This window comes from Amblyraja radiata, chromosome 17 (assembly GCF_010909765.2).
Source record: "Amblyraja radiata isolate CabotCenter1 chromosome 17, sAmbRad1.1.pri, whole genome shotgun sequence".
Lineage (NCBI taxonomy): Eukaryota > Metazoa > Chordata > Chondrichthyes > Rajiformes > Rajidae > Amblyraja > Amblyraja radiata.
In genome coordinates, this window is record NC_045972.1 from 49,691,098 (window position 1) to 49,716,817 (window position 25,720).

Consider the following 25,720-nt stretch of genomic DNA (forward strand, 5'->3'; position numbering starts at 1 on the left):
CGGTATGAACATTGACTTCTACAATTTCAGGTAGTCCTTGCTTTCTCCCTCCTTCCCCTCCCAGCTCTCCCACAGCCCACTGTCTCTGCCTCTTCCTTTCTTCTTCCCGCCCCCCCTCCCCCAACCCCACATCAGTCTGAAGAAGGGTCTCGACCCGAAACGTCACCTATTCCTTTGCTCCATAGATGCTGCCTCACCCGCTGAGTTTCTCCAGCATTTTTGTCCAGCTTCCTTCTCTTCCATAGAAACATAGAAACATAGAAAATAGGTGCAGGAGGAGGCCATTCGACCATTCGAGCCAGCACCGCTATTCATTGTGATCATGGCTGATCGTCCCCTATCAATAACCCGTGCCTGCCTTCTCCTCATATCCCTTGACTCCTCTAGCCCCTAGAGTTCTAACTCTCTCTTAAATCCATCCAGTGATTTGGCCTCCACTGCCCTCTGTGGCAGGGAATTCCATAAATTCACAACTCTCTGAGTGAAAACGTTTTTTTCTCACCTCAGTCTTAAATGACCTCCCCTTTATTCTAAGACTGTGGCCCCTGGTCTGGACTCGCCCAACATTGGGAACATTTTTCCTGCATCTAGCTTGTCCAGTCCTTTTATAATTTTATGTGTTTCTATAAGATGTCCCCTCATCCTTCTAAACTCCAGTGAATACAAGCCTCGTCTTTTCAATCTTTCCTCATATGACAGTCCTGCCATCCCAGGGATCAATCTCGTGAACCTATGCTGCACTGCCTCAATCACAAGGATGTCCTTTCTCACATTAGGAGACCAAAACTGTACACAATACTCCAGATGTGGTCTCACCAGAGCCCTATACAACTGCAGAAGCAATCCGGGATGCTGTTAGTCTCGCTGAGTTACTCCAACATTCTGTGGCTATCTTTGACATCATTGGAGATGGATTTTAGTTGTCATTCAAGCCCAGTGAGCAGGTCCAACCAGAACCTGATCAATAAAAAACATCGAGCAGACACAAAATAAAGGAGTAACTCAGCGGGACAGGCAACATCTTTGGAGAGAAGGAAATGGCGACATTTTAGGTTCAGACTGAAGAAAGGTCTTCAGAGATGCTGCCTGTCCCGCTGAGTTACTCCAGCTTTTTGTGTCTATCTTCAGTGTAAACCAGCATCTGCAGTTCCTTCCTACACAAAAATATAGAGCGTCCCACTGAAGAACAAGAGACATCTAGGAAGAGGGGGATAACATTTATTTTCCTAACATATCCAAAGTAGACTGCATCAAACTCCAGTACAACAGGTAGAGCAAGGGGAAGATACAGAGTGCAGAATATAGTTCTCAGCATTGTAGCGCATCAGTTCCACAGACAGAGTTCAATGTCCGCAATGGGGTAGAGGTGAATAGGTCAGTGCCCTAGCTTATGGAAGGATCGTTCAGAAGCCTGATAATAATGAGGAAGAAGCTGTTCCTGAGTCTGTAAAGAGAACTACATTAGAGGGAAAAAAAGGTCAAAGTGCTGGAGTAACTCAGCGGGTCAGGCAGCATCTGTGGAGAACATGGATAGGTGACGTTTCACAGAGTGCTGGAGTAACTCAGCGGGTCAGGCAGCATCTGTGGAGAACATGGATAGGTGACGTTTCACAGAGTGCTGGAGTAACTCAGCGGGTCAGGCAGCATCTGTGGAGAACATGGATAGGTGACGTTTCACAGAGTGCTGGAGTAACTCAGCGGGTCAGGCAGTATCTGTGGAGAACATGGATAGGTGACATTTCTGGTCTGGACCCTTGTGAAAGAAATGCTCCTTTTCCATCAACGTGGGGTTCTGATTCGGCTCTCCAGTTTTGAAGAACCTTCATCACATTCAAGACTGACCTGTTGCCATCATCCTTGCACTCTCTACATGTCTGAGATCTATTGAGGTGCAGTAGTTGCTGAAAGAAGAACGTCCAGCAGAGGGAGAAGTTGTGTTTTCACACGGTTTATTAAATCGCTCCAAACACCAAATCTGGTCCAGCAATTATTCTTGGTCTGCGCTCTTTTCATAAAACCCCACAAATAAATATCATTGCTGAACTTAAAAATATTCCAGATGTGCACAACATTCTATGTGCATTAACTGCTCACTGCAAGGGCCATTTGCTCGATGACGTCGGCAGCATCTGTGCTTTAACCAGAATCATATTCTTTGGGTTTAAAATCAGGCTACTTATTACAAGTCATAAGGTGGATACTATTCTCATTGAAGCATTTTGCAATCCATCTGGCAGGAAAATGGTGACCGCTTGCAGTAGCTGTGATGACCTTTAAACAAAGCTCCTGATTTGTTACATTATTTAATAACATATTGAATGCCTGCCAGCCTATTAGACAGGCTTGTACCCACATTAGTTTCACCATAAACACCTTCTCCAAATGCTTAGCTGTGGACAACTTTTAACACTGCAGAATAGCAGTAGCATCTGTAAATCTTTGGAAAACATAAGCAGTGTTATCTGCTGAGAAATATTGCTGGGAAGCCACATATGGCACTGAACTGTAACTAGTAAAACCCTGTAGAGCTGTAATATAAAGTACATCAACACTGCCACCATGCCAACTCTATTATTATATACATTTTGCTATTTATACTTCACATCTGTTCCCATAATTTTACCCAAATTACTAATAAAATTCTCACAGTTGTCTCAATGCAGAAGAAAGGAAGAACTTTGATGAGAAAAATTGGATTAGTAAAATTAAATTTACCCGCAGGTCTCACGAGGAGATAAACGTTTTAAACTGGGATGGGAGGAAAATAACTTTTCAATGTTAATCTTTAAGTTTCAGATCTGAATCTGTCTCTGCCGCTTCCTCGCTAACATTTGTGCCATGTTACAGATGGATTTACTGTTCAGCCCAGTGGTGTAAGGAGCTACTCTGCCTCAGAGGGCTCTGGATACTTTCAAGAGAGAGCTAGATAGGACTCTTAAAGATAGCGTAGTCAGGGGATATGGGGAGAAGGCAGGAACGGGGTACTGATTGGGGATGATCAGCCATGATCACATTGAATGGCGGTGCTGGCTCGAAGGGCCGAATGGCCTACTCCTGCACCTATTGTCTATTCTATTCTACTCAGAGGAACAGTGTAGGACGGAACTGCTGATGCTGCCTTATGGGCCTGTCCCACTGTACGAGCTAATTCAAGAGTTCTCCGGAGTTTCCCCTGATTCGAACTCGGAGAATTACGGTAATAACCCCTCGTAGTTACTCGGGGCTCTCATGGACATTTTTCAACATGTTGAAAAATCTTCACGAGTCTTCATGAGCTTACCGCGTTTCCCGAGTACCTGCCGTTGGCGTTACGAGCCGCTAAGAGACGTCCCGAGTTCCGGCGTACCCGCTACGTACATTCTACGTACTTACCACGAGTTTGATTTTATTTTCACTCGGGAGAGCTCTTGAATTAGCTCGTACAGTGGGACAGGCCCTTTACAGCGAATGCAGCGCTGGAGACCCGGGTTCCATCCTGACTATGGGCGCTGTCTGTACGGAGTTTGTACATTCTCCCCGTGACCTGCTTGGGTTTTCTCCGAGATCTTCAGTTTCCTCCCACACTCCAAAGACATACAGGTTTATAGGTTAATAGGTTGGTAAATGTAAAAAAAAATTGTCCTTAGTGTGTAGGATAGTGTTAATGTGCGGGGATCGCTGGTCGGCACGGTCCCGGTGGGCCGAAGGGCCTGTTTCCGTGCTATATCTGTAAACTAAACTAAATGAAACTAAACTGAAGATAGACACAAAATGCTGGAGTAACTCAGAGGGACAGGTCAGACAGACGGCAGGAGGCATGGGTCTTTCAAATCTTTCCGTCACATTTCGCTTGTTGCATGCTCTGGCATGGCACAACTTTCATCTTTCCCTCCTCCCTTCTTCCCAACCCCCTGCGGCTCGGTGCAGAGCGAGGGCTGAACATGGAGTTAGATGGAGCAATCCCTGTGCAGCTGGGTTCAGCTACAAGGCTATGATAATGACCTCAGAAAGCTGCTGTTAGTTTGACAACAATAGGCCACTCAGTAGAGTGGAAAATTGTGTTCGCCGGCTAACTCTGCTCAGTTACTAATTGACATTGCCAAATATTTTAAGAACAAATGGAATGCAGAAGCAACAGAAAGTCGACCTTAATCCTCATAGTTTTTTCAGTTTAGTTTTTTGTCTGAAGTCGTTCCCTACGGATCCCCTTTGCTGACCATGTCAATGCTGAGCGGCGGAGGTTTCTGGGCTTGTTCTTTAAGTGGGGGGGGGGGTCCTCGTTATGTGAAGTGTGGATACATGGGAGCCAGGGTGCTACTGGAGAGAGGGGAGCCAAAGACAATTCCCAGTGTCTGCAAAATATACTGAGTCTCGGCTGACCAAACACCCTCTGCAAATATCAATACTGCAGAAGGCAAACCAAGAGACAAGTTGAAATTAAACTCCTGATTCCATTCACCCTCTGCTCACTCTGTGCCGCTTACTGTCAGTGTGGGGCATTGGCACTCTGCACGCTGAGCAGAGTTTGTGGTCCACAGGAATGGGGCCGGCTAGAGAGTGACCCCAGGTCACGAACTTAACAACTTCATAGATGGAAATGTCCGCAATTATTCAACACGGCGCAGAAGCACTTCCTCGAAAATATAAATGTTTAAGAAAGAAATGCAGATGCTGGAAACATGGAAGGTAGTCAAAAATGCTGGAGAAACTCAGCGGGTGAGGTAGCATCTATGGAGCGAAGGAATAGGTGATGTTTCGGGTCGACGAGTGGCCATTACCGTAAATCTCCGAGTTCGAATCAGGGCAAACTCGGGAGAGCTCTTGGAATGAACTCGTACCGTGGGACAGGGCTATTATTGTGTTTTACACAACACATAGGTTTTCTAAAAGCCTGCACCGGCATCCTTTTGTCTAGAAATAGTGATTACATTTTTCATAGATATTCGAGCAAATAACCTGTTTCTACGGAATATTCTTGCTTTTCAATTATCACAATAATTTCATAGAAACTGCCATCTTTTGAGGACAAAATAACTGTTGGAAGGGAAGGTTCATTAGACATGTAATTATTCACACACTTATGCACACACTTCTGCAATCACCACTATAATTGTTTTCCATGGACTTTACATTCTCATTAAGTTTACATTTGGATAGAAGCAGAAATCCAGGTTATTTGCCATCATAAATTAAGTATATATTAAAACCCTTCTGTTAAAGCCAGAACAATCTCTTCCCCGTCAAATCAAAATCGGATCAGTTGTGTGGGGTTGTGTCTGGGTGTAAGATGGGAACAACCCTTTAGACTTGACAGATACAGAGTAAAAACAGGCCCTTCGGCCCACCGAGTCCGAGTCGACCAGCGATCACCCGCACACTAACACTATCTATCCTACACACACCAAGGACAATTTACAGATTTTCTGAAGCCAATTAACCTACAAAACTGAACGTCCTTGGAGTGTGGGAGGAAACCAAGGCACTCGGAGAAAACCCAAATGGTCACGGAGAGGACGTGCAAACTCCATACAGACAGCACCCGTAATCAGGATCAGACCTGGTTCACTGGCGCTGTGAGGCAGCAACTCTACCGCTGTGCCACTGTGCTGCCCCCAAATTATTTTTGTCAAAGCAATAAAATATTTACGAATAGGATGGACAAAACCTTTTTAGGCTAGTTGTTAGGATCTTGCATTGGATGTTATATCTTGTGCTGAATGTTGGAGCCTTTATCCTGTATCTGTGCAAGGGGACGGCTCGATTGTAATCATGTATCTAGTCTTTTCTCTGACTGGATACATTGCAAACAGAAAGCTTTTCACTGTACCTCGGTGCATGTGACAATAAGAAACCAATGTTGGGCGAGTTCAGAACCAGGGGCCACAGTCTTAGAATAAAGGGGCGGCCATTTAAGACTGAGGTGAGAAAAAAAATTTTCATCCAGAGAGTTGTGAATTTGTGGAATTCCCTGCCACAGAGGGCAGTGGAGGCCAAATCACTGGATGGATTTAAGAGAGAGTTAGATAGAGCTCTAGGGGCTAGTGGAGTCAAGGGATATGGGGAGAAGGCAGGCACGGGTTATTGATAGCGGACGATCAGCCATGATCACAATGAATGGCGGTGCTGGCTCGAATGGTCGAATGGCCTCCTCCAGCACTTATTTTCTATGTTTCTATGTTACTATGTTAAACAAAACTGGACAACCTTAAACTAAACAACCTTTAACCCTGGGTGGAAATGTCAAAAACTGGAGGGATGCAGTTTTAAGGTGAGAGGGGCAACGTTTTCGGAGAGGGTGGTGGGTGCCTGGAACATGCTGCCAGGGGTGGTGGTGGAGGCTGATACAATAGTGGTGGTGAAGAGGCATTTAGATAGACACATGGAGATGTAGGGAATGGATGGATATGGATCACGTGTAGGCAGAACACATTAGTTTAACCTGGCATTAAGTTCGGCACAGACCTTGTGTTTGCGTGATGCACCTCTATGTCTATGTAATGTTTCCAAACATTTCTCTAACTTAACCATATATTTATAGCAATGAAGACAGAATGTTCCAGAAAAAACCCCCAGCTGGTCAAGCGGTATTTGTCAAAAGAGGAATACAGATTCAAGCCAAAGATCTTTCAGTATTTGGTAGACAAAGAATTCACCTCATTGTTGCCTTAATCAGTCGCTTCCCCCTTTGTTGAACCAACTAGTACAAGGTATTACTCATAGAAACATAGAAACATAGAAACATATAAATTAGGTGCAGGAGTAGGCCATTCGGCCCTTCGAGCCTGCACCGCCATTCAATATGATCATGGCTGATCATCCAACTCAGTATCCCGTACCTGCCTTCTCTCCATACCCTCGGATCCCCTTAGCCACAAGGGCCACATCTAACTCCCTCTTAAATATAGCCAATGAACTGGCCTCGACTACCCTCTGTGGCAGAGAGTTCCAGAGATTCACCACTCTCTGTGTGAAAAAAGTTTTTCTCATCTCGGTTTTAAAGGATTTCCCCCTTACCCTTAAGCTGTGACCCCTTGTCCTGGACTTCCCCAACATTGGGAACAATCTTCCTGCATCTAGCCTGTCCAACCCCTTAAGAATTTTGTAAGTTTCTATAAGATCCGCTCTCAATCTCCTAAATTCTCGAGAGTATAAACCAAGTCTATCCAGTCTTTCTTCATAAGACAGTCCTGACATCCCAGGAATCAGTCTGGTGAACCTTCTCTGCACTCCCTCTATGGCAATAATGTCCTTCCTCAGATTTGGAGAACAAAACTGTACGCAATACTCCAGGTGTGGTCTCACCAAGACCCTGTACAACTGCAGTAGAACCTCCCTGCTCCTATACTCAAATCCTTTTGCTATGAAAGCTAACATACCATTCGCTTTCTTCACTGCCTGCTGCACCTGCATGCCTACTTTCAATGACTGGTGTACCATGACACCCAGGTCTCGCTGCATCTCCCCTTTTCCTAATCGGCCACCATTTAGATAATAGTCTGCTTTCCTGTTTTTGCCACCAAAATGGATAACCTCACATTTATCCACATTATACTGCATCTGCCATGCATTTGTTCACTCACCCAACCTATCCAAATCAACTTGCAGCCTCCTAGCATCCTCCTCACAGCTAACACTGCCCCCAGCTTAGTGTCATCCGGAAACTTGGAGATATTGCCTTCAATTCCCTCATCCAGATCATTAATATATATTGTAAATAGCTGGGGTCCCAGCACTGAGCCTTGCGGTACCCCACTAGTCACTGCCTGCCATTGTGAAAAGGACCCGTTTACTCCTACTCTTTGCTTCCTGTCTGCCAGCCAGTTCTCTATCCACATCAATACTGAACCCCCAATGCCGTGTGCTTTAAGTTTGTATACTAATCTCTTATGTGGGACCTTGTCGAAAGCCTTCTGGAAGTCCAGATACACCACATCCACTGGTTCTCCCCTGTCCACGCTACTAGTTACATCCTCGAAAAATTCTATAAGATTCGTCAGACATGATTTACCTTGCGTAAATCCATGCTGACTTTGTCCAATGATTTCACCACTTTCCAAATGTGCTGCTATCCCATCTTTAATAACTGACTCTAGCAGTTTCCCCACTACCGATGTTAGACTAACTGGTCTGTAATTCCCCGTTTTCTCTCTCCCTCCCTTCTTAAAAAGTGGGGTTATGTTAGCTACCCTCCAATCCTCAGGAACTACTCCAGAATCTAAAGAGTTTTGAAAGATTATTACTAATGCATCCACTATTTCTGGAGCTACTTCCTTAAGTACTCTGGGATGCAGCCTATCTGGCCCTGGGGATTTATCAGCCTTTAATCCATTCAATTTACCTAACACCACTTCCCGACTAACCTGGATTTCACTCAATTCCTCCATCTCATTTGACCCCCGGTCCCCTGCTATTTCCGGCAAATTATTTATGTCTTCCTTAGTGAAGTCAGAACCAAAGTAGTTATTCAATTGGTCCGCCATATCCTTGTTCCCCATGATCAACTCATCTGTTTCTGACTGCAAGGGACCTACATTTGTTTTAACTAATCTCTTTCTTTTCACATATCTATAAAAACTTTTGCAGTCAGTTTTTATGTTCCCTGCCAGTTTTCTTTAATAATCTATTTTTCCTTTCCTAATTAAGCCCTTTGTCCTCCTCTGCTGGTCTCTGAATTTCTCCCAGTCCTCTGGTAGGCTGCTTTTTCTGGCTAATTTGTACGCATCATCCTTCGCTTTGATACTATCCCTAATTTCCCTTGTTATCCACGGATGCACTACCTTCCCTGATTTATTCTTTTGCCAAACTGGGATGAACAATTTTTGTAGTTCATCCATGCAGTCTTTAAATGTCTTCCATTGCATATCCACCGTCAACCCTTTTAGAATTAATTGCCAGTCAATCTTGGCCAATTCACGTCTCATACCCTCAAAGTTACCTTTCTTTAAGTTCAGAACTATTGTTTCTGAATTAACAATGTCACTCTCCATCCTAATGAAGAACTCAACCATATTATGGTCACTCTTGCCCAAGGGGGCACGTACAACAAGACTGCTAACTAACCCTTCCTCATTACTCAATACCCAGTCTAAAATAGCCTGCTCTCTCGTTGGTTCCTCTACATGTTGATTTAGATAACTATCCCGCATACATTCCAAGAAATCCTCTTCCTCAGCACCCCTGCCAATTTGATTCACCCAATCTATATGTAGATTGAAGTCACCCATTATAACTGTTTTGCCTTTGTCGCACGCATTTCTAATTTCCTGTTTAATACCATCTCCAACTTCACTACTACTGTTCGGTGGCCTGTACACAACACCCACCAGCGTTTTCTGCCCCTTAGTGTTTCGCAGCTCTACCCATACCGATTCCACATCCTCCAAACTAATGTCCTTCCTTTCCATTGCGTTAATCTCCTCTCTAATCAGCAACGCTACCCCACCTCCTTTTCCTTTCTCTCTATCCCTCCTGAATATTGAATATCCCTGGATGTTCAGCTCCCAGCCTTGGTCACCCTGGAGCCATGTCTCCGTGATCCCAACTATATCATAATCATTAATAGCTATCTGCACATTCAACTCATCCACCTTATTACGAATGCTCCTTGCATTGAGACACAAAGCCTTCAGGCTTGTTTTTACAATGCTCTTACCCCTTTTACATTGATGTTGAAAAGTGGCCCTTTTTGATTTTTGCCCTGGTTTTGTCTGCCTGCCACTTTTACTTTTCACCTTGCTACCTATTGCTTCTACCCTCATTTTACACCCCCCTGCCCCTCTGCTCTTGCACCCATCCCCCTACTCAAAGCAGAACATGCGAAATGGAGAGGACAAATGATGTGGGCAGAGATCTCTCCCCCTGTCCAGCTCTCTATTCTCCTGCAAGAGCGAGACCCCCCCCCCCACCCCCCCACCCCCCCCCCCACCCACCCACCCACACACACCCACACCCCCAGCCACAACCACACACAAACCCACACCCCCACCCACACCCACACCCCCACCCACACCCCCACCCACACCCCCACCCACACCCCCACCCACACCCCTACCCACCCCCCCCCCACACCCCCCCCCACACCCACACCCACACCCACATCCACACCCACACCCCCACCCCCCCCCCCCCCCACACCCCCACCCCCCCACCCCACACCCCCCCACCCACATCCCCCCCCCCCCACCCCACCCCCCACCCCCACCCACACCCCCCCACCCACACCCCCCCCCACACCCCCCCGTATGTATAACTTGCGTTACACGTATGTATTACTTGCGTTACATGCATGCTTTTTGTGAATCTTGCACTTGGACATCCAGGTACATCTGAGCGTCAGAATTCTGCATTCTCTCACCATTTACAAACTATGCTCTGTTGTTTTATGTTTTTCCAGCCAAAATGAATATTTACACATTTTCCCATCTTGTACTCCACTTGTTAGATCTTTGCCCACTGACTCCACCCTACTGTGTCCATTTGTAGACTCAAGGAACTGCAGGTGCTGATAAAAAAAAGGTGAAAAAGTTACCCCTCAGATTCTTATTAAATCTTTTCCCCTTCACCTTAAATCTATGCCCTCTGGTCCTCGATTCCCCTACTCTGGGCAAGAGACTCTGCATCTACCCGATCTATTCCTCTCATGATTTTGTACACCTCTATAAGATCTCCCCTCATCCTCCTGCGCTCCAAGGAATAGAGACCCAGCCTACTCAACCTCTCCCTGTAGCTCACACCCTCTAGTCCTGGCAACATCCTCGTGAATCTTCTCTGAACCCTTTCCAGCTTGACAATATCTTTCCTATAACACGGTGCCCAGAACTGAACACAATATTCTAAATGTGGTCTCACCAACGTCTTATACAACTGCAACATGACCTCCCAACTTCTATACTCAATACTCTGACTGATGAAGGCCGATGTGCCAAAAGCCTTTTTGACCGCCTTATCCACCTGTGACTCGACCTTCAAGGAACCATGCACCTGTACTCCTAGATCCCTCTGCTCTACAACACTACTCAGAGGCCTACCATTCACTGTGTAGGCCCTGACATGTTAGACTTCCCAAAATGCAACACCTCACACTTCTCTGTATTAAATTCCATCAGCCATTCCTCAGCCCACCTGGCCAATCGATCCAGATTCTGCTGCAAATTTTCACAACCATCTTCACAACCTGTAAAACCACCCACTTTTATATCATCTGCAAACTTTGTGTTGTATAACCTTTTGTCACCTTCCATGTAATCTTCACAACATATTGCTTCTCCTTTCACAGTCGCTCACTCCATTCACTCTCTGCTCTCCCAGCATCTGTCACAATATCTAACGTCCAACTTTCACCATTACATTTGACTTCCTTCCCCAGTCTAAATGTCCACAAGTTCCCCTCTCCTCTTTATTTCTCTCTATTTCCAAGACATATGTTTAAGGTGAGGGGGGGCAAGAGTTACTAGAAACCTGAGGAGTAACTTTTTCCCAGAGAGGGTGGTGGTTGTATGGAATGAGCTGCCGGAGGAGGTAGTTGAGGTTGAGACTATCACAATGTCTAAGAGACGGTTAGACAGGTACATGGATAGGACAGGTTTGGAGGGATATGGGCCAAACGCAGGCAGGTGGGACTAGTGTAGAAGGGACATGTTGGCCAGTATGGGCAAGTTGGGCCGAAGGGCCTGTGACCATGCTGTATCACTCTATGACTCTGAGATCACAATGTCTGGCTTTGACCGGGATAGCATCACAACTAATTATCTGGACAGACTTGCCCCCCTGCCCACAGCTGTATGGTGCCATGACATCTAGTCACACCTCCATTGCCTTGTGTCCACTCTCTGTATTTCCCAGGTCATTTATTACTCTACAATCATTACTCGGTCATTTATTACTCTACATTTATTACTCTACTTCACAACTATTGGTTTAGAGTAATCGAGTCACACACTGTGGAAACAGGCCCTTCGGCCCAACTTTCCCACACCGACCAACATGTCCCGTCTACACCAGTCCCACCTGCCTGCGCTTGCTACATATCCCTCCAAACCGTTACGAACCCTGCACTAGTCAAAGTATTTTATAAATCTCTCCAGAGGTGCTGCCCTTTTCCGCTGAGTTACTCCAGCATTTTGTGTCTAGCTTTCTTTTTTAAATGTTACTTTTTGAACATGGAGATCCTGCAATGTTTTATAAACTAATATAATATCCTGGGGCTTTTAATATTGGATTTTTGTAGACCATGTAACTCATTCAAGAAGTTACATTTAAATTTGTGTGATTTTCAATAAGGTATTCAGGTTGGTGGTACTGTTCGGACCCTGGTGGCTAAGGCTGAATTTTAACGATTTAACAGAAGTGTTTCCCTTGCATCTGGCAATGCTGAAGTATGAATTGGCTTTTTAAATAGCTGACGGGCACAGATTAACATATGGTGGTGTAAATGATTGCAGGGCCAGAATTGCCCAGTCTCAAGTGTAACTGGAGAGATTAGAAGTCTTTATTTTTCCTAGGGAGTAATAGATAACGTGGAGTAGACTCCTGCAGATAGACAAGGAATCTGGAGTAACTCAGCGGGTCAGGCAGCATCTGTGGAGAACATGGATAGGTGACGTTTCACAGAGTGCTGGAGTAACTCAGCGGGTCAGGCAGCATCTGTGGAGAACATGGATAGGTGACGTTTCACAGAGTGCTGGAGTAACTCAGCGGGTCAGGCAGCATCTGTGGAGAACATGGATAGGTGACGTTTCACAGAGTGCTGGAGTAACTCAGCGGGTCAGGCAGCATCTGTGGAGAACATGGATAGGTGACGTTTCACAGAGTGCTGGAGTAACTCAGCGGGTGCAGCAGCATCTATGGAGCGAAGGAAATAGGCAACGTTTCGGGACGAAACCCGTAAGGGTTTCGGCCCGAAACGTTGCCTATTTCCAGAAGGATTTCGGCCCGAAACGTTGCCTATTTCCTTAGCTCCGTAGGTCAGGCAGCATCTGTGGAGAACATGGATAGGTGACGTTTCACAGAGTGCTGGAGTAACTCAGCGGGTCAGGCAGCATCTGTGGAGAACATGGATAGGTGACGTTTCACAGAGTGCTGGAGTAACTCAGCGGGTCAGGCAGCATCTGTGGAGAACATGGATAGGTGACGTTTCAGGTCGGAACCCTTCACTGCTCTTAAAGATAGCGGAGTCAGGGGATATGGGGAGAAGGCAGGAACGGGGTACTGATTGTGGATGATCAGCCATGATCACATTGAATGGCGGTGCTGGCTCGAAGGGCCGAACGGCCTACTCTAGGACCTAATGTCTATGTCTATTCACACCCGAAACGTCACCCATTCCTTCTCTCCAGAGATGCTGTCTGTCCCGCTGAGTTACTCCAGCATTTTGTGTCTACCTTCAGTGTAAACCAGCATCTGCAGTTCCTTCCTACACTTGTTAAAACAGTATCAGATAATTCCTCTAAAAACAAAATTGAATGAATAACAATAGTAGGTGAGGAACAATTATACATTGGTGACCCTGGCAACACAGAAATATTCTACACAATGCTGAACAACATCTGATCTATTTGTGGATTGGTTCCTTGAAGTTTAATAACCAGATCAGACACAATGTAAAATCCCAGAGATTTATCTGCATGGATATTTGTCTCATCTATTCTCAAAATGTATACTTGATACATTGCTTATAATGTTTCGTATAGAGGGGGGCATGGTGGCGCAGCGGTAGAGTTGCTGCCCCACAGAACCAGAGACCCAGGTTCGATCCTGACCATGGGTGCTGTCTGTACGGAGTTTGTACGCTCTCCCCGTGACCTGCGTGGATTTTCCCGGGGTGCTCAGGTTTAGGTTAGGCATGCAGGTTAGTAGGTTGATTGGCTTGGTCACATTGTAAATTGTCCCTAGTGTGTGCAGGATAGTGTTCGTGTGTGTGAGGGGGTCGCTGGTCGGCACGGACTGGGTGGGCTGAAGGGCCTGTTTCGGAGCTGTATCTCTAAACTAAATTAAACTAAACTTCTCTTGGGCTTGAGTTGCTGATCTTCCCCTTCTGTGCGGGCACCTTGCTTGGCATGAATGCACATTGGATTTTCACCAGGGGTGAGAATGTGAAAAAACAACTTTATATTAGTTTTTCTGGACGTGTGTGAGAGGGTGTCAGGTTGTTCCTGGTGTTAGTTTCCGACCTGCGAGGGCTCTCGTTGGGAGTGTTGGGTAGTGCGGGTTCACACCAAGGTTTACATGCCCATGTTGTTACATCAGTGATAAAACAAACTATCATCAGTGGCAGAAAACTGCTTATAATTTAGTCTCTCACTCGATTAGCTTTCATCTAAAGACAGACACAAAATGCTGGAGTAACTCAACGGGACAGGCAGCATCTGTGGAGAGAAGGGATTCCCTTCGTCCAATTAAACCCTAAACGTCACCCATTCCTTCTCTCCAGAGATGCTGCCTGTCCCGCTGTGTTACTCCAGCATTTTGTATCTATCTTCGGTTTAAACCAGCACCTGCAGTTCCTTCCTACACACTGTGTCCAAAGATGTTGCCAGAATTAGAGGGGTAGAGGTTGAGTGAGCTGGGACTCCATCCCATGGAGCGCAGGAAGATGAAGGATGATCTTATAGAGGTGTATAACATCATGAGAGGAATAGATCAGGTAGATGCACAGAGTCTCTTGCCCAGCATCTGTGGAGAGAAGGAATTGATGCTGCTTGTCCTGCTGAGTTACTCCAGCATTTTATGTCTATGCTGGAGGAATCAGCAGGTCAGGCAATATGTGAAGGGGATCAGAAGACAACATTTCGGGTCGGCACACTTCTTTAGACTAATTGGTCTGTGAGAAATGTCCCGACCCGTAACATCACCTGTCTCTTCCCTCCTGCACTTTGAGTTTAGCTGAAGATGCCAGCACCTTGTGCCTCCATCGAACTGCTTTAAGTTGAATAAATCATGAAAGATAAATAGAGCTTCATTTTCATGATATAGAAACGTTGCTACTGTTCCCACTGAATTGTCAGAGTCGTTTAGTTTAGTGTAGTTTAGTTTAGAGATACAGCGTGGAAGCAGGCCCTTCAGCCCACCGGGTCTGTGCCGACCATCGATCACCCATTCACTAGTTCTATCCTACACACACTAAGGACAATTTTACCGAAGCCAATTATCCTACAAAGCCGCACGTCTTTGGGAATTTGGGAAACAGGAGCACCAGAAGGTCACAGGGAGAACGTGCAAACTCCGTACAGTCATCGCCTGTAGTCAGGATCAAACGCGGGTCTCTGGCGCTGTGAGGCAGCAACTCTACCGCTAAGCCACTGTGTCATAAATATGGGATTTATATTTCCTCCAAGTAAGAAAAGAACAAAGTTTTCTTCCTTAAATTGTACTTAAAGTGTGTTCCATGGTTGAAATAGAGCACAATCTCCAAGTTAGAATGACCAAGGAGTCCGTGTTTTTCACTTATCAATAAGCTATTAGTCTTCTTTGATTGATTGGTCATTGATTGAAGGGCGCAATTCATATATATTAAGGATAACATATGAATGAATTATGATTATAGTGGCTATTTTACATATGCAAAACAAGTTAATTAGAAACTATCTTTCCTCCTGTAATTCTGAAAGTACAATCCTATGTTGATAAAACTTGGAATATAGGATTATTATTGGATTCTGGATCACATCCTGATTCTGATCACATCCTGATTCTGATCACACCCTGATTCTGATCCCATCCTGATTCTGATCACATCCTGATTCTGGATCATATCCTGATTCTGATCACATCCTGATTCTGGATCACATCCTGATTCTGGATCACATCCTGATTCTGGATCATATCCTGATTCTGATCACATCCTGATTCTGGATCACATCCTGATTCTGATCACATCCTGATTCTGGATCACATCCTGATTCTGATCACATCCTGATTCTGGATCATATCCTGATTCTGGATCACATCCTGATTCTGGATCACATCCTGATTCTGGATCACATCCTGATTCTGGATCATATCCTGATTCTGGATCACATCCTGATTCTGGATCACATCCTGATGAAGTTCACTAATTAAATGTGATTTCACATTAACTGCATTCATTAGACAATGGTATTTCACCTGCATCTCAAAAACTGCAAATACTATCTTTATGCCATAAAAGATAATGTTTTAATTAGCTATCCTAATTAAATTACATTTACATATGTCAATTGTGTTAATTAAAAAGCTATTTTCCTCAATGTCTCAAAACTGCAGCTTGTGCTTCTATAAATTTTAAATATTTTAAGCACAATGAAATATTTATTGTAATAAAATTACATCACGTCAGAGTTTAGAACCAATCCCGACCTCTCCACACACAAGCGTGGGTGGTTTTGCAGATAGTGGAGATGGCTGTGAAACATAAGGTACACAAAAATGCTGGAGAAACTCAGCGGGTGCAGCAGCATCTATGGAGCGAAGGAAATAGGCAACGTTTCGGGCCAAAACCCTTCTTCAGACTGATGGGGGGTGGCGGGGAGAAGAAAGGAAAAAGGAGGAGGAGGAACCCGAGGGCTGAGGAAGGGGAGGAGACAGCAAGGGCTAACAAAATTGGGAGAATTCAATGTTCATGCCCGCAGGATGCAGACTCCCCAGGCGGAATATGAGGTGCTGTTCCTCCAATTTCCGGTGCTGCTCACTCTGGCCATGGAGGAGACCCAGGACAGAGAGGTCGGACGGGGAATGGGAGGGGGAGTTGAAGTGCTGGTTGTGAAACATTGCAGCAGGATCTTGATCGATTGGCCAGGTGGGTTGAGGAATGGCTGATGGAATTCAATGCAGAGAAATGGTAGGTGTTGCATTTTGGGAAGTCTAACATGGGCAGGACCTACACTGTAAAAGGTAGGCCTCTGGGCAGTGTTGTAGAGCAGACGGATCTAGGAGTACAGGAGATTTTTATTTTATTGTATTCCAGCAATTTTATTTGTTGTGTTCACAAATGTTATTCAGGGCAATTTGATTTCATCTTTTAGCCCTAGTTATTATCATTCAAAATCACCTGTGTTAATAGGTTCTAAACACAGGTGAAAACACCAGCACATTCGCAACAATTGAACATCACCCATTCCTCCTCTCCAGAGATTCTGCCTGTCCCGCTGAGTTACTCCAGCATTTTGTGTCTAGCAACAATAGAAACATAGAAACATAGAAAATAGGTGCAGGAGTAGGCCATTCAGCCCTCCGAGCCAGCACTGCCATTCAATATGATCACGGCTGATCATCCTAAATCAGTTGCCCGTTCCTGCTTTCTCCCCATATCCCTTGATTCCGTTAGCCCTAAGAGCTAAATCTAACTTTCTCTTGAAAACATCCAGTGAAATGGCCTCCACTTGCCTTCTGTGGCAGAGAATTCCACAGATTCACAACTGTCTGGGTGAAACGTTTTTCCTCATCTCAGTCCTAAATGGCCGACCCCTTATTCTTAATTGATGCCACCCTGATGTCTCTTTATTTTTAATATTCCCCCTCCACCTCCCTTGCCCCCCTGCCCCAGGGCCATGCCTTGTACCCCTCTGTTATAAGCGGGGTGACAATATTGAGCAGGGGATGACTGATGTGACAACTATGCCTGCTGTCCAGCCCCAACACGACTAAAAACACAGTGGCGCAGCAGGTAAAACTGCTGCCTCACCGCGCCAGAGACCCAGGTTCGATCCTGACCTTGGGTCCTGTCTGTGTGGAGTTTGCATGTTCTCCCTGTGACCATGTGGGTTTCCTCCGTGTGCTCCGGTTTATTCCCATATACCACAGATGTGCGCGTTTGTATGTTAATTGACTGCACCTGAGATCAGGATCGATCCAAAGTCTCAGGTGCTGTGAGACAGCAGCTCCACCCGCTGCGCCACCGTGCTGCACAACCTATTTGTCAATCTTTGTTTGTGATGAGGAAACAAGCGAGAAGCAGTGGAGGATTTCAGTGCTAATTTTAAATGATCAATTACAATCTTATTCACCTCTACAACATTAACAAAGGCATGTTTAAATTAAATGAGAAAATGGGTAGGAAGAACATCAGATGCTGGTTTAAACCGTAGACACAAAAACCTGGAGTAACTCAGCAGGTTGGAGTCAGATGTTGGCTGACCCACTGAGTTACTCCAGCTATTTGTGTGAAAATAGGTGAATATTTTAGCAAGCAGCACATCAGTGACAATTTTATAAATAGAATATATAAAGGAGTTAACAAATAATTTCCAATATTTCACTTGGGCAGTTTACACCCCAGCGGTATGAACATTGACTTCTCCAATTTCAGGTAGTCCTTGCTTTCTCCCTCCTTCCCCTCCCCTTCCCAGCTCTCCTACTGCATCTTCCTTTATTTTTCCCGCCCCCCCCCCCCCCCCGGCATCAGTCTGAAGAAGGGTCTCGACCCGAAACGTCGCCTATTCCTTCGCTCCATAGATGCTGCCTCACCCGCTGAGCTTCTCCAGCATTTTTGTCTACCTTCGATTTTTCCAGCATCTGCAGTTCTTCCTTGAACAATTAATACAAGATACTTTCAAACTGAAGCACAGGGCAGGATTTCTGCTGCCAACCTGTGCCTGTGTCTTCAGCACCATATGATGCTACACAATTTATCCATTTGATCTGCTGCAGTTTGCATGCAGGTAGCATTTCATAAAGTGACTTGCAAGTAATAAGGTGCAAATTGGAGCCAAACCTAGGAACGAGCCAGCATATTTCATGGGTACTTGAACAAGCGCTTTAAGTACTGTAGGCATCTGTGGAATGTACAGACTGGATTTTGTTTAAAAAAAATGTCTTTGTCAAGATTATTATTTAAACTTGAGTAATATTCATTCAGGCAGCAAAACATTTCATGCGACCAGTGTGCTGGTTTAAGGAGCAACTAAACAAAAGTGGTGAATTCCACTTATCAATTGTGTTCTGTTATTTTCTTCTACTTTGTGTAGCAATTGGTTCATTTTGTGATCTCAGCACAATTGGCTCATTAAATCTGCAGGAAGGAACTGCAGATGCCGCTTTATATCATAGATAGACACAAAATGCTGGAGTAACTCAGCGGGTGAGGCAGTATCTCTGGAGAGAAGGAATGGGCGACGTTACGGGTCGAGACCCTTCTTCACACCCGAAATGCCTCGACCCAAAAAATCACCTACTCCACAGATGCTGCCTGTCCCGTGGAGTTACTCCAGCATTTTGTGTCTATCTTCAGTTTAAACCAGCACCTGCAGTTCCCTCCTACACATCATTCTTATTTGGTCTTTGACTAAGACAAGCACGTTGCTTCAAAAGGAAACCTTCAGCCAAGGCTCCCGTACCTTCTCATTGATGCCTGGGTAGATATTGGACAAACTAAATGATACATAAAACCTATATGATGAATTATAAATGCTGCCTGCCGTAAATATACAAAAATCCAATATCTTTGAAACCAAGTGGATGTTTTGAACATTCAGTATACCCAGGAGAAGCACACACGCATCTAATATTTTCTTCACGAAATTCAGCTGGCCAACCTTGTGCGGGACAACTTGTGACCTTATTTTTAAATTGCACAAGAAAGGAAATGGACAATAGGAAAAAAACCTAAATAACCGTGGTGGAGAATTCTCTTGAATTGTGGACCAATCTACAGGAAAAAGTGGCCAAGTAACTGAGAAATGTCTGCGTGCATACACAGCTGACCGATTACAATGTTATTAGAAAAACATTCAACGTTACACTTTAGTTTGGAAAAACAGCATGGAATCTAGCCCTTCGGCCCACCGAGTCCATGCCGACCAGCGATCCCCCCCACACTAACGCTATCCAACACGCACTAGGGACAATTTACACCGACACCAAGCCAATTCCACATACAGTATATGGCGAGATGGACATGAAACGCTGGAGTAACTCGGTGGGACAGGCAGCATCTCTGGAGAGAAGGAATGGGTGATGTGTCGGGTCTAGATGGGTGAGTTTTCTGCGGCAGCCTCAGTCTGAAGAAGGGTCTCGACCCAAAACGTCACCCATTCCTCCTCTCCAGAGATGCTGCCTGTCCCGCTGAGTTACTCCAGCATTTTGTGTCTCTCTTCGATATGAATCAGCATCTGCAGTTCCTTCCTGCACATATATGGTGGTTTCTATCTTTTCTATATATGGTCACAACTCTCCAGTTTCAAGTCAAACATCTCTGAGTGCTAATGCTGCAGCACAAGGCTGGAATGGGGAGGAGAGCATGCTGGCGTTACCTGAGGATGGAGAAGGTGGGTTGGGGCTATCCTCCTGCGTGCTCCCCGTCACAGAGAACGCTCCTGATGTCAGGTTGTCCTCCGTCACGTTGGCTGACCCAGGGGTGGTGGACCTGCTCACAGACTGGGAGTCCTGGTCACTCCCAGACCCACGCCGTTCATCCTGAACACCTTGGGCTCCTTCATCTCCCAGCTTCTTCCCCTTCTTGTGCACTCTGGAATGCACAACCACCTGGTGGTAGGTTCGAAACACCCGCCCACAGTCGGGACACTCTGTCGGCTTCTCCTTCATCGTTGCGTGGTTTTGCCCTAATCCACCAACCTTATATTCCAGACCTTGACTCATTCCTTGTGTCATGAACTCCCTGCTTCCCATCAGATCATTTTTACCAGAAAGGTCATTCATGTTGGTTCTTTTTGGGCTTTGGATCAGGTCCCCATCCAACTTCTGTTTTGCTTTCTCTCCGGCTGTGAAGATGAACTCTCTCTTGTCCTTGTCCAGGCTGGCCCCTGCACTGGGCTGGGCTTCCTCCTGCCCAAGGTGGAGATGTTTCTTGGGCTCCATCACCATCCCTCTGGTCACCAGCTGCCAGGCATGGTAGCTGTTCACAGGGTCAAACTCAGCCACTCGGGCCACCGCCTGCAGCCGCTCCATGCAGTTCGACTTCAGAGGAGGTGCCAAGGTCAAACACCCCAACAGAGACCTCTTTTCTGCCTCTATCAGACCACGGGCCGCGCTGCCTACAGGCACCAGGAGCTTCCCAAGCATCTCCTTCTCCTTCCGAGCCAACTCGGCTTTACTGTAATGCAGCTGGCTCTGTTCATGTAAGTTCAACTTATCAGGAGACAAGAAGCCACTCTGTAAACAGGACACGTAGGCAGAGTAGACATTGGAGTGGGATTCTGGCACCATGTTGTTCAGGTTCTCAGGTACCTCGGGGTCACTCGGAGGGGGGTTCTTGACGGCCAGTTTGTTCAGATGGACCTTCATGTGGTTTTTGAGGAACCAGGGCTCCTTAAATCTCCGTCCACAGATCTGGCAGCTGTGCTCGAAGGAGTCCTTGTGCTTCCTCATGTGGCCTTTCAGGAACCAGGCCTGGCTGAAGACCTGGCCACACACCTCGCAACGGAACTCGTTGGCGGGCTGTTCGCCGTTGCCGCTGGCTCCTTGCCCTGGCACGGCCTCAGCCGTGATGTGTGCTTTCTCCACGTGGCTGATGAGGTCCTCCTCCTGAGAGGCAGCAAACTCACAGAGAGTGCATTTGTAGGGTTTGTGCAGAATGCGGATATGTCTCTCTAGCTCCTCGCGCTTCTTGAACTTGCCCTTGCAGAAGGTGCACTTGAAGCCCACCATGGTGGCGGCAGCCCCTTCCTCCTGACCGCCCGCGGGCTTGGTGGTGGTCACCGCGGTGGAGGCATCGGCACCACCTTGGCTGACCGGCGCGGGCAAGCTGCCCGAGTTGAGCACGGCCTGGTGAGGCTTGCCGTCCACTCTGGCCACCCCCAGACCACTCTTCATCTGCTTGTCCCGCAGGATGGCCCTCTCCTCCAGCTCGTGCAGCAGCCGGTTCTCCTCCCGCACCCTCCCACGCCCCTTGCCCAGGTTGCCCAGCTTGTGGGTACGAAGGTGGATCTTCAGGTTGCCTTTCTGAGCTGCCCTGTGGTCACAGTAGGGGCATTTGAAGGGCTTCTCGCCAGTGTGCGTGCGCATGTGTAAGGACAGGATGCTGTTGAAGCGGAAACGCTTGCCACAGATTGGGCACGGGTACTTCCTAGACTTCTTGGCATCATCGTCCGTCCCGTTCATCTGCGAAATGATGCCAAGGTTCTGGCCGTTCAAGAAGTGCTGTAAGTCCACGCGACCGTTCATCCCCAAGCTGGCATCAATGTCTGTGTTCAGTTGGTTGGCCAGCAGGGTCATTTGGTTGCTGATGGGCTGGTTGGCTGCTGTGTGTTGGCGGTTCCCCTCCAGGATGATGCTCGCTGTCTTCTCCTCCAAGCTGCCTCTGCTCTGCAGCTCAGGGAAGGCATGGCCCAGTTGCGTGGTCAATTGGTGCAGCTTCTGGCTGATGGGATACTGGCCATTCAGTACAGGCTTGTTGAGCTGTACATCAGTCTCAGGCACTGCTGAAGATACACCAAGGCACAGACTTGCTTCCTCCATCCCTAAACACAGAAAACAAAAGCCTCCTGTTAAGTCTGTAACACATTTTAACATAGAGCACAGAACAGGACAACACAGAAAGATGGGACATGGAACAGTCCCACACAGAAACATAGAACTATACCGCAACATGGAGCATGGAGCATAGAACATAGAACATCGGAGCAGTCCCACACAGGAACATGGAGCATGGAGCAGTCCACACAGAAACATAGAACTATACCGCAACATGGAGCATGGAGCATAGAACATGGAGCATAGAACATGGAGCAGTCCCACACAGGAACATAGAACTATACCGCAACATGGAGCATGGAGCATAGAACATAGAACATGGAACATAGAGCAGTCCCACACAGGAACATGGAACTATACCGCACAGAAACACGGAACATGGAGCATAGAACATAGAACAGTCCCACACAGGAACATGGAACATGGAGCATAGAACATAGAACATAGAACAGACAACAGTACAGCACAGGAACAGGCCCTTCGGCCCACCATGGTGCCAGTCTAAACTAACCCTATCTGCCTGCATGTGGTATCGATCCCTTTCTCATAGAGTTTTGTTTCATAGAGTGGTCAGTCTTGTGGGCATTTTCAGCATCTCGCAATGATTGGAGATTGTAACCTTATTGAGAACGTGAAACATAGAACAGTACATGAACAGGCCCTTCGGCCCACAATGTCTGTGCCGAACACAATGCCATTATAAACCAATCTCCTCTGTCTGCACATAATCCATATCCCTCCGTTCTCTGTATATCCATGTGCCTATCCTAAAGCTTCTTAAACACTTCTGTTGTACCTGCCTCCACCACCACCCCTGGCAGCACGTTCCAGGCACCCACCACCTTCTGTGTACAAATCTTGCCCTATTTTAAAACAGCGCAGAAACATTTTTACTTGATAAAAGTTAAATATAATTTCATTACACGCTAATCACAACATTTTTCTTTGGTCTCCCAGCTTCATTTCTCAGCCATAGAAAAATAAACTGGTATTATAATAATTTCAGAAAACGCAATTACAACAGTCTGGTCTTCATTTACAAACATCAAATAGAAACATAGAAACATGGAAAGTAGTTGCAGGAGTAGGCCATTCGGCCCTTCGAGCCAGCACCGTCAGTACCCCGTTCCTGCTTTTTCCCCATATCCTTGGTTTCCTTTAGCTATAAGAGCTAAATCTAACTCTCTCTTGAAAACATCCAAGAATTCCACAGATTCACAACTCTCTGGGTGAAAATGTTTTTCCTCATCTCAGTCCTAAATGGCCGACCCCTTATTCTTAAACTGTGAGCCCTGGTTAGGGTTACAATGCCTGTCCAATCCCTTCAGAATTTTATGTTTCTATAAAAAATATTCCCTATTCCCTACACTGCAGAAACGTTTCACAATTGATTTTGTTCCATATTTTTCTGATCATTAATGTTTACAATTCTGAATGAATTATGGTGGCGTGGTGGCACAGCAGCAGAGCTTCTGCCTTACAACGCCATAGACCCGGGTCCGACCCTGCACGGTGGTTGTACGTTCTCCCCGTGACCTGCGTGGGTTTTCTCCGGGTGCTCCGGTTTCCTCCCACATACCAAAGATGTACAGGTTTGTAGGTTAATTGGCTTCGGTAAAATTGTAAATTGTCCCTAGTGTGTGTGGGATAGAACTAGTGTACAGGTGATTGTTGGTCAGTGTAGAATCGATGGGCCGAAGGGCCTGTTTCCAGTCTGTGATAGTAAACTAAACTAAACTGACCTAAACTAGCCACTACAAGTTAGTCCCGATGCCTCACTTTTTATCAGTTGATATAATTTAATCTTCTGTCCAAGAAGATACTTATGAGCCTGTCCCACTAACGCAACTTTTTCGGCAACTGCCAGTACCATTCATAGGTCTTTGCAGGTCGCCAAAAATGTTCAACATGTATGGTCGTGAGTCGTCTCCTCAGTCGCCCAAAGAGTCGTACCTTGCTCTGGTCCCCGCTGGATTTTCAACATGTTGAACATTTTCGGAGACCTGCTGCGACTATGACGGGTGCCGGCAAGTTGCCGAAAAAGTCACATAAGTGGGACAGGCCCATTAGGTGTTGAAGATTCTCACCTAAATATATGCTTCTGTCACAAATATGTTTCTGTCACAAACATGCCAGACATAATATTGAAATAATAAATTAATGAATTTCTAATGTTCTAAATAATAAGTTGAGTCTTCTGACAGAAGAAACCAATAGCAGTTTGTTCTGGTTAATTGAAACAATACCTTTTCAAGCTGATTATTTTTGCTCCTTTGCTGGCTGTTGTAACACATGATTATAAATAAGCTTCCACAAAGATATTGCACACATAAGAAGCTCAAAGATCTAGGCTAAGCTCGCTAACGTCTAATAATGTACAAATAGTTCATGTTAGATGTTAACATGTGGCTTTTCAGATTTCAATGGACATTGGCAAAATAATTCGTATGGCCAATCCTTCTTAGCTTAGTTTAGTTTAAAGATACAGCATGGAAACAGGCCCTTCGGCCCACGAAGTCCATGCTGACCATCGATCACCCGTTCACATAGGCTCCACATTATCCTACTTCCTCGAACCATGGTTTGAAACACAGAGATGAAGTTGGTAACATATGCACGGACACAACTACATCACAGACGGTTGTGGAGGCCAAGTCAATGGATATTTTTAAGGCAGAGGTGGATAGATTCTTGATTAGTACGGGTGTCAGGGGTTATGTGGAGAAGGCAGGAGAATGGGGTTGAGAAGGGAAGATAGATCAGCCATGATTGAATGGTGGAGTAGACTTGGTGGGCCGAATGGCCTAATTCTGCTCCTATCACTCATGAACCAATGAACTTATGAAGACAAAGTCTGAAGAAGGGTTTCGGCCCGAAACGTTGCCTATTTCCTTCGCTCCATAGATGCTGCTGCACCCGCTGAGTTTCTCCAGCATTTTTGTGTACCTTCGATTTTCCAGCATCTGCAGTTCCTTCTTAAACAACTTATGAAGACTAGCGAGCAAAAGATGACCATGCCTGACATCTTCCTGTTCTTTCACTTTGGTCATCCAGGCCACGTTTGGCTAAAATATTTCATCAAGCACCTCTTTGGCACGAACGTCAAAATTCTTCAACAGTGTTTAACAGGATCAAATCCTAATACATTCATGCAAGGCATATTTTTTTAAAGATATAATGAACATATTAAAAAATGCAAATATTATTCTTGTCCCTGACATCTGATGGAAAGATAGCCCTCTGGGCAGGGTCACAAAACAGCTGAAAACATTTGAACAAAAATAGAGCAAGCATTTAAGTTTGCACATTAGCCTAGAGTGTTGGGAGACTGGACAAGGAT

At 45.8% G+C, this 25,720-nt stretch overlaps 1 protein-coding gene across 4 annotated transcripts in view; it reads right to left on the reverse strand.

Annotated features, from left to right (window-relative positions):
* znf536 (zinc finger protein 536) overlaps positions 1–25,720 on the reverse strand; it is a 400,158-nt gene that overhangs the window by 180,994 nt on the left and 193,444 nt on the right. For all 4 annotated transcript variants that reach the window (XM_033036453.1, XM_033036455.1, XM_033036452.1 and 1 more), the window contains exon 4: positions 20,202–22,367. In XM_033036453.1, the coding sequence (XP_032892344.1) occupies positions 20,202–22,365 (2,164 nt within the window). In that variant the 5' untranslated portion in view covers positions 22,366–22,367. The remainder of the gene's footprint in view (positions 1–20,201; positions 22,368–25,720) is intronic.